This window comes from Oculina patagonica, unplaced genomic scaffold (assembly GCF_052425735.1).
Source record: "Oculina patagonica isolate OP01 unplaced genomic scaffold, crgOcupat unplaced813, whole genome shotgun sequence".
Classification (NCBI taxonomy): domain Eukaryota; kingdom Metazoa; phylum Cnidaria; class Anthozoa; order Scleractinia; family Oculinidae; genus Oculina; species Oculina patagonica.
In genome coordinates this window covers 1-8774 of record NW_027558706.1, presented here as the reverse complement: position 1 = coordinate 8774, position 8774 = coordinate 1, and the positions used below count along the sequence as shown (strand labels likewise).

The following is an 8774-nucleotide window of genomic DNA, read 5'->3' as shown; positions in this document are numbered from 1 at the left end:
ACAGAAAAATCGAGAGTGTTATGGTAACACCAAAAAGGTGTAAATTCTTGCAGCTGTGTGAACACCAATTTAGTGTTTTATTAACACTGCAACAGTGTACATTTACACCAACATAGTGTAAATTACAAATAATTACGATTATGATTCCTTTTAAAAGCACCCACGCAGTGTTATGACAACACATAATCAGGGTAATTTTACTCCAAAAAAGAGTAAGTTAACACCAAAGTCGCGTTATATAACCCAATTGAGGTGTTGAAACACACCACAATGGCGCTTACTTAACACCGCTTTAGTGTTTCTTGTACACTAAATAAGTGTATCAGCGACACTGATATGGTGTAAAACACCTTGCAGCTGTGTGCACACCGAAATTAGGTCAATTTACACCAATGAGTATTTTACACTAAATTCATGTAAATCAACACTTTTAGTTGTGTTATAACAACACCATACAGGTGCTATGTTAACACTCTTTGTAGTTGACTAAACAGGGAAAGTAGGTAACTTAAGAGTACGTACAGTGATGACTACTGAGGTTTCATTAGTTTCCCTTCTCAGTATTTAATCAGTCACAAAAAACACTGTTAACTTTAGTTACAAAGAAGCACACTTAGGACGGACTATTTTAACAACATACATACAGGTTTCAGTAACAAAACCTTGCCATGTCTAAACCGAAATAGTTATCTAACAGTTCATTCATTCATTCTCACTTTCGTAAGAAGTCTTACGCTATCATGTACGTCTAGCACGTATCTCTGAAGAAATATATATACGTTCATGCATTCCTTTGGGTACTGAATATTGCATGCACACGAAATATAAGAACAGCAAGGTGATCAGGGCACTGGTATGCCCCCAATTATATCTTCAAAAAGAGATCCTGCTCCCCACTGATAAAGATATCGTCTGGGGAGTGCAATTCTCCTTCAAAGATCATAAAGGGAGGCATTCCTTCCCTTCTGCCTTTTGCCACCTCTTTTGCATCACTGCCATTCTACAAGAAAAAAAATCGGAAAAGACATCGTGTTAATTATGATTTATATAGTTAAGCAATACCAGATAACATTGATGAACATTGTTATGAAATGGGGGATATAAACACCTTGAATGGTAGCTCTTGAAACTTTCATGGGCCCACCTCTATTATTTTCTTGGTTTGAAGAACGAGAAATGCTGGAGGAAAACCGACTCAGTAGACTCAAGTTTCCCCTGCCGATTAATTTTTTTTTAAACTCTTTCTAATATTTCAATATTCAAATCAGTTTACTACATCCACACCTTTCTAGAGTGTTCTAAGAAGCTAAAGATGGATAACAACAACAATAAAATAATAAACATAGACCCATAATCAAGTATGTTATTTCGAAATTCTATGATTATACCGTTTCAATCTACGCTTGGAGATGAAAAAAAGTGGTCACAATTCGTTCGATTGGCCATGTTTCTGAATAAATCGCTCATATAGAGATTCATTTTTCAGGCAAAATTTGTTGTTGTGGTACTGGTAGTTGTTATCAGTTTTGTTGTTGCTGACCACTTGTTACAATCTTCCAATTCATAATGTTCCAAGTAATGAGTGGTTTAAATAATTAATCCGACTCAACTTTGGAGCTAGTCAAAAGCGGAAAATCCACTTTACATAGCTATGGATTAGCCCACAACATGATGAATTGGTAGAGAATAACAGTGGCACAATAAACTTGGTGCAATCATAGTCTGAAAGTAGACCAAAAACATTTAGGATTGAAATAACATTGAACAGGAAATTTAAAATTGATTAAAGTTTGACAAAAAGCTCAATACAGTCAAATTGCTATAGTGATATAATGCTGCTTAGAAAAAACGATTAATGGCCAAATATTAGTAGAAAGGTCATTCTTTATCTAAGCTCCCAGCCTCTGAGTGGCGCTGACATCCATATGAAAGTTAAAAATATTTATTATAGTCAAGTCCTACTTGATAATACCTAACCTTTTGTCACTTGTGCCTTATGTTTCACCTTTATCAGCAGCCAGAGGTTCGTCCTCTTGAACCACAATGGTTGGAAAAACAAGATGGCATCGATTAAAATGAACAATTTCCCGTGCTTTCCTGGGCATTCAACTTGTTAATCTTCTCCATTATTTTCAAACGGGGACCGGCAAGGGGCACGAGGGTCTTAAGAGTGTCTTCATTCATGCACTTTAGTGATTCGCCATCAATTGCATGATCTTTTGTTGATACCACAGAAAAAAAGGACAGTACAAAAAAATAAGTATTACAAGACCTCACAACCATCAAAGTACATGTAGGCTTTTGAAAACTTTACAACCTGTTTTGTTATTTTGCGTTTTCAGTTATTATAGTCTACTGGGGGATGAAATCAGTACAAAGTCATTTCGATTTTAGTTGACAATCCAAAAGTAATTTTAGCCTTAGTTTGGACTTCACGTCTTCACCAACAGTTTAATTTTATGGAAAATACAATCTGATCTTGTCTTACCATAGCAAAAGTCAACATATTCCTCCAACCCCTCCTTCCTCATCCATTCTCTTACATCCTCGCACAAAAAATGAAGCCATGTTAATAAAAATGGTTCTCTGAAAGAAAGAAAGAAAGAAAGAAAGAAAGAAAGAAATGTATAGATCATGTTGCAAAATCGATTGCTCAGTACTGAAACCAACAGTGTCCATGGTCTGATTTGTTGGCCCTGAAATGTGCAGAAAATATCCATACCCACCCCAAAAACCTTCAATGGGAGAGGTATGGATACTTTCTGAAACAACACAATCTTGTTTTTTATTGCAAAAGGAATAAGGTTATCCCATCATGAAATTGCACACAGTTATGGCTCTGTCCATTCCAGGGGTGGGGTCATTTGTGCATGTGTCAGCTTTTCCATCCCCCTGGCTTGGGGTATTCTCTATTATTATCATTGTCAAAGGCATTATTATTTTTGCGGTTACATGTATATCAGTGCTTGGGTATTTTAATTTGCAATGTAAATGCTGTAAAATGTTCTAGCGAGCCACTACCCTCTCAAAGTTGTAAGCCTCCCCTTCCCCACAATGTTTTAGCAAGAAATTGATTTATGGTCTCCTGGGATTGGGAGGTTGTATGGGCTTGGAATTGGGGTAGGAATTGTACCTTAAGAACTCAAATTGATCTTTGGAAACATTTGCACGTAATAACAGTTAATAAAATATATATTATTTTCACGTAGAGTTTATAAAACATATTTTTTTTTTCTTGTATGATGTTCTGCAAAGACACAAACGGCCACATATTCCTAGCATGTTGCGAGTGAACAATTAAGACCGGAAATCGATCCATGTGGACGATTCCTAACTGGCACGCAAGGTTTTGCTCTTGAAGTCTGTGAAGTAAATCTCGTATATTTTCAGTTTAAAACTGAAAAAAATTCCGACAACGTTCCGCTTTAACGCACGGCAAAGGGATTAGTCTGGTCAACGACATGAAGCGTGAACATTGTCCTCCCACTACTGGGAGCTATAAAATTCAGTTAGCGCCAATTTGCGTGTACGCATAAACTCGATTAACAGCCATCCCGCGCTATTGCACGGCTGCCAAACATTGTCGATGCCAAACACCGCTTTATACATATTAAAGGTTTGTGCTTTCGATTCACTTCTGTAGTTTTTGTCTATATAATATAAAAACATTACACGTCGGCTCAAAGATAGGAATTCGATGTTCGAGTGGCAAAAACAATACATTTTTGCCGCTCGAACATAAAATTCATATCTTCTCGCCACCGTGAAATATCCTCTATTTCTACTCACTGCAGTACTCACAATCAGTACTAAGTAAAACATGAATTATTGAAGACTTACCTCTGATCACGGAGTTGCCCGGAGATTCCTACAAGAGGACGGTGAATAACAGATTCTAACAAGTTGTTCTCAACGAACCCTGTTTGAGCGGTTGCCGAAATAAAAGGTTGGTCACGTCATTCCCGCCTTTTTCTTTGATGACGTTAGATGTGAGGTACCGGATGACAATCCGAAGGCCTGGTCACCAAGTACACCACCTTTTCACACAGCGAGGCATCGTAGATATGTCACACTTGTCTTATTTATTTAAGCAAATATTCTATTAGATTGCATTTTGCATTTGTTCTTTAGTTAGAGGACTAGATCGATTCTTAACATCTCGTGACATGGCGTGTTTTTAAGTCTTCAAAATTGTTCTGTATCATAATTAGCTATTTAGCTGTCAATGACCTGTCAAATTGCAATCACGAACGATCAAACATGCACGCAAGCTAAATATTGCTGATCACCAGGCCCTGCTGATCACAGTAGGAGAAAGCGTTCTGTGTTTTCTTATTTGTATCGTCTTGATGTTATTATTAAATTTTTTTCAATCAAAGTCGTCCAACAGTAGAAGAACAACTGCAACTTCCTTTTGTGCGATAAGCAAACTAGTCCTGTTGCGTGACTTGGCGACATGACAGCTTATCATACAATTTTCTAAGTGCCTCAACTAGAACCCAAATCGTTGACAAAAGAGCAGGCCCAACGATCAACAGGTTCAACGATTTTTATCCGTAGGTAAAACTCAATGCTCAGATTGGATTTCAGTTCGCGAAGTTCTTCTCGTTCTTGCTCATTGTGAGGTTGTTCCTCCAATGTGGTTTGTTGACCAAAAATTGTTCCCAGGCGCATGTAAATTTAGATTACTTTTTTCTCAAATATTGACAAAGTTATGAACGGCCCTCCCCCTTCTGAATAAGGTTTAGGTTATCCAGCAAGAGTGAAACTGTTCAGTTTTATTCCTTTACTATGTATAATGAAAAAGTGTGTACATGACTTGTTGTGTTGTACGTGACATCTTTCTCATTACTCTTCTCAGCTTTACTGATACCAATGCATGCTTGTCAGCTAGGTTTATTCGGCATTTCCTTTATTATTTGAGTAAGGTCTATTTCAGTATCGGTCTGCAGCACATCAAATAATCTAACGTAAGTGTCTTTCTTGAACATTTCCCGGCACAAGAAGTAATTGGCATTTCGTGTAATTTCACAACTATTTCGTGTTGGCATACACGATCCAGTGTTAAATTACATACTAGCGGTGTTAAACCCGTGCAAGGTTTTTGTTACCCGGTTGCAGTGTAAAAAAACACCAACAAGGTGTTGCACAATGTTTCCATTACACCAGTTTGGTGTTAGTTAACACTGAATTAGTGTATTGTTATAATTACACCATGTTGGTGTTGTGGTAACACGGACATGGTGTAAATTTATACTACCCTCGGTGTTCTTTAACACCCTCACTTTTTCTGTGGACGTAAAAGCTACTTTCCATTCACTTCAGCAAAATTTTAATGCACTCAGATACAATAACATGACGAATCTATTACCTTACGTAAATTGCGTTTAAATGTTACCTGTTCTTTCCAATTTCTTCATATGTTTTACCCCATCCTTTCCAGCCTACAAGATGTGAACACTCGATAACTCCTGCATAGGCACTTATCAGCTACGAAAAATCACAACATCAAGTCAGCAGCAAAAAACTCGGAAGTTAGCCCATTCCATGGGCACTTTTACTAGAGTGAAATTTATGCTATTTCGTAATTAAGCTAAAAGTTTTCTTCATTATCCGAACTTACTTCGTGAAGGTTTTCTTCGGCTTCTTCGGCGGCGTTCAGTTCCTGAAGAGCGGCCATCAGTGACCGGTTGTTCTGATGTAGAGAGTGATACACGTGACTTAGGTGGCTCAGGCAGCGAGATTGTTCAATCAGTCGAGCTGAATCGTCTCTGCATACAGGACAAGAATTCGCATAATGGTATAAACATAATTATCTGAATGTAAGAAACAACAGACATTTTGTCTTTCTACTGAAACAGACAACAGGTAGTCTTTGCACTTCACCAAAATTGGAACAGAGAAACTTACCCAAATTTTTGTCTCTCTTTGCAACTAAAAATTACTTAGTTCAGCAAAGAAATCAATAAACGTACCCCGCTCCTCCTATGTAATAGCCAGGTAAGAACACATGCAAATAATGACGTAATGCTTCTTTTAAGATCTTTACGTAACATCCACAGTCTGATGTAGGTTGCTTCTTTCCCAGAATACGTAACGCCGCGGTAAGATGAGTAAGAGCTTCATGGAGACGGTTCATATGGAACAGTGCCTGGAAAAAAATACACGGCAATGATAACGTTGGGTTCTACATTTTTGGTGAATTTTTAAAAGGAGAGGAAATTGCCATTATTTTTATAGTGATTCTTCCAAGACAGAAGGGTATAGTCTCAAAACGTCTGCCCTTCTTTTTCACTTGAGATCAAAACGTCGTGCATGCATAACTCATGATGACATCCATTTTAAAAAAACGTTAGCGCACCAATATAATAAAATTTAATAGAACAAGACAATTATTTTTAGTTTTTCTAAAAATACGTGAGTGAAAAACTAAAAATAATTGTCTTGTTCTATTAAATTAGGACATTAAAATGTCCTTTGGATTTTGTGTGTGTGTGTGTGTGTGTGTGTGTGTTTGTTTTAAGTCATTCTTATGACAGTGCCCCTTATATCTTATTGTAAAAATGCAGCAGGCATCTTTGTTGAAATCTTAGAATTTGAATGGTCCTCTTGCCCAAAAACACTAAGCCGAGAGATTTGGACAAAAAGTCGTATTGTTTGGCTGCGAAAACCGTCTGTACCCAGAAATTTACAATGAAACCTCCATTATTAGGAACCTCTGCATAGCGAAGTCCTCGATCGGTAAAAACGAACCGCGATTTTCCTCGCCCCGGTTTTAGTAAAATATATGGAAAAGAACCCCTATATAACGAAATCTCGTTAAAGCGAACATATTTAGCCAGTCCCTTGGCCCTTCGTTATATCGAGGTTCCCGTGTTATGTTACAGGAAAGGCAGCACCTTCCTAAGCTGTTGGAGGTTACTATCTGTTGGTACAGGTCAGCAACTACCCCTCCATTCTGTGGATTCTGACCCTGCCAACTGAGCAGCTTCGCTCACCTGACCGATGAGACTCTCGACTCGTGCGGCTTCCTCTTTAGTAGCCAAAGGTTGTTCATCCCTCTTTGTCTGCTCAATCATGCTCTGAACTTCATACAAGTACGACAAAGCTTGCATGTTAGAAGACGTCGCCAATGCAGCCGCACCAGACTCCGTCAAATAACGCAGCGTCTTTAATTTGTTCCCTGACGCTCTCCAATGGTCAACAAGTTGAGGGAAGACTGAGGCGAGCACCTCAGCACACTGACAATTGCTGAGGTCGATCACTGTTTGCTGAGCCTCGTCTAGCTCCTCTAAGTCAATGTCGTCATCGAATTCTTGTTCTTCTTCTTCCGCAATTGCTGGAGTGATCGGACGTCCTGGATAATTGACCAAATTTTCAACGGCATTAAAAAAAGTTGTTACGTGTGTTTTTTCAAACCTATCCATTATAAGGACCCGGTATAAGGATCAGAGTAGCAAAACTACAGCATGAAGCGACTAGGCGTATTGCAACTAACTCGGATTGGACACCTTACAACAGCTACCTTCAATTTCGGTGGAATTCCGTTTTAAAGAGAACTTTCTTAGCGTTTTCCCAGTGATGCCTTCTTTCTGCTCAAATGCCTCTTCCTCGGGATTCACACTTTTTCGTCCAAAGCGGAGTCTCTTTAACCAGCTACTCCTACGATCATCCACGGCTTGGCCAACAACTGCATTGCTGAAGAATCCTGACGTGTTGGCAAATGCACTCCCGACACCAGCTTTCTCGGCCTGCACGGTTCTTTGGTTCACCACTGGAGATTGCTTTCTTCTTTCCCTTTTCTTGAAAATCGACAAAACGAGAAACACTGAGTTAACAGCAAAAGATGTCGAAAACAGCGAAAACATATATGTCAAAAAACGTCGCTTTGGACTGAAATCGATCGGGTACTGCGAAATAGAGCTGTTCATTTTTTTCCTGGTCCTTGTACCTTTCGAGAACGTAAGGAAATTCTATCCTTTCCATAGGCGTACGAGGCGGGGGGGCGAGGGGGGCTGCAGCCCCCCCAGTGCCGAAAATTTTCGGGAAAAATGCTTAGAATTCGGGCAACATGCAAGCCTAGAGAAAAAAAGAAAATAAGCCGAAAAATCTCAACATAACGTTCAAAACAAATCAAACCAACAGAAAAAGTATTGGAAATACACCGAACTTTGTTGTTCAAAAGTCCAAATTTCTCATTCATCTGCTTTCGTTTCCTCTCGCAAATTGCTATAATCATCTTCAAATTTTTTCGCAAATTCTGCATGACCCCTCAGTTTGATTCAGTTGCAATCAGCTTTTCTATAGTTTGAGCGTTTACGCGCGGTGGATCCAGTGTAAGACCTTAAAACAAAGCTGTTACAATGCAATGAAGTTAATGCTTTTGACTCTAATGTTAAGTTCTCAAGACTAGCTCAAAACTTTCAACGAAATGTTTTAACCATGCATCCCTGAATGTTTCACACGCTTTTGTTTAACTTTCAAGTGGGGGAAAAAACAATGTAAATTGGCTCCCCCAAAATACTTTAATTTTTGCTGAAATAGAGTGAATATATAAAATATTTCCGAAGAAAAGGATAACGGGCAACGCCACGGAATTAATCAAAGGACTTCAAGCAAGCAGGCTAGTTAAGGTTTGTATACAACTATTTAAATGCCGTTTTTGTCGTCCATTTTATATGCCTCTTTATTCGGTTTTAACCCATGACATTTTTGTTTTTTCGGGCAATAAGGTCTCCGCACCCCCAGGTCCGAAAGTGCCCGTACGCCTTTCA

At 38.7% G+C, this 8774-nt stretch overlaps 1 protein-coding gene and 1 long non-coding RNA gene across 3 annotated transcripts; both read right to left on the bottom strand.

Moving 5' to 3' along the window:
* Positions 1 to 168: 168 nt before the first annotated feature.
* LOC144641291 (uncharacterized) lies at positions 169 to 5289 on the bottom strand. Of its 2 annotated transcripts, XR_013568532.1 has the most exons (4): positions 3841 to 5289; positions 2489 to 2586; positions 1978 to 2216; positions 169 to 1000 (listed from the first exon to the last, which is right to left on the bottom strand). It is a non-coding gene; the product is annotated as an uncharacterized LOC144641291 (long non-coding RNA). The 2 variants fall into 2 exon arrangements; XR_013568531.1 differs by lacking the exon at positions 3841 to 5289 and having other exon boundaries at positions 2489 to 3320.
* A 105-nt stretch (positions 5290 to 5394) lies between these two features.
* On the bottom strand, positions 5395 to 7883 carry LOC144641292 (uncharacterized). The gene is made up of 5 exons (XM_078500319.1): positions 7526 to 7883; positions 6999 to 7357; positions 5976 to 6151; positions 5624 to 5771; positions 5395 to 5490 (listed from the first exon to the last, which is right to left on the bottom strand). Exons 1-5 carry the CDS (start codon positions 7866 to 7868, stop codon positions 5395 to 5397), a joined length of 1122 nt encoding a protein of 373 aa, XP_078356445.1. The 5' UTR covers positions 7869 to 7883.
* Between the last annotated feature and the right edge of the window lie 891 nt (positions 7884 to 8774).

Excerpts from the sequence above, each read along its gene's own strand:
- LOC144641292 (XM_078500319.1), bottom strand. The coding sequence starts at position 7,868 with ATGTTTTCGCTGTTTTCGACATCTTTTGCTGTTAACTCAGTGTTTCTC. Across the intron at positions 7,358-7,525 it reads GAATTCCACCGAAATTGAAG|GACGTCCGATCACTCCAGCA; the intron begins GTAGCTGTTGTA and ends TCAATTATCCAG. Across the intron at positions 5,491-5,623 it reads CCGAAGAAAACCTTCACGAA|CTGATAAGTGCCTATGCAGG; the intron begins GTAAGTTCGGAT and ends GATTTTTCGTAG.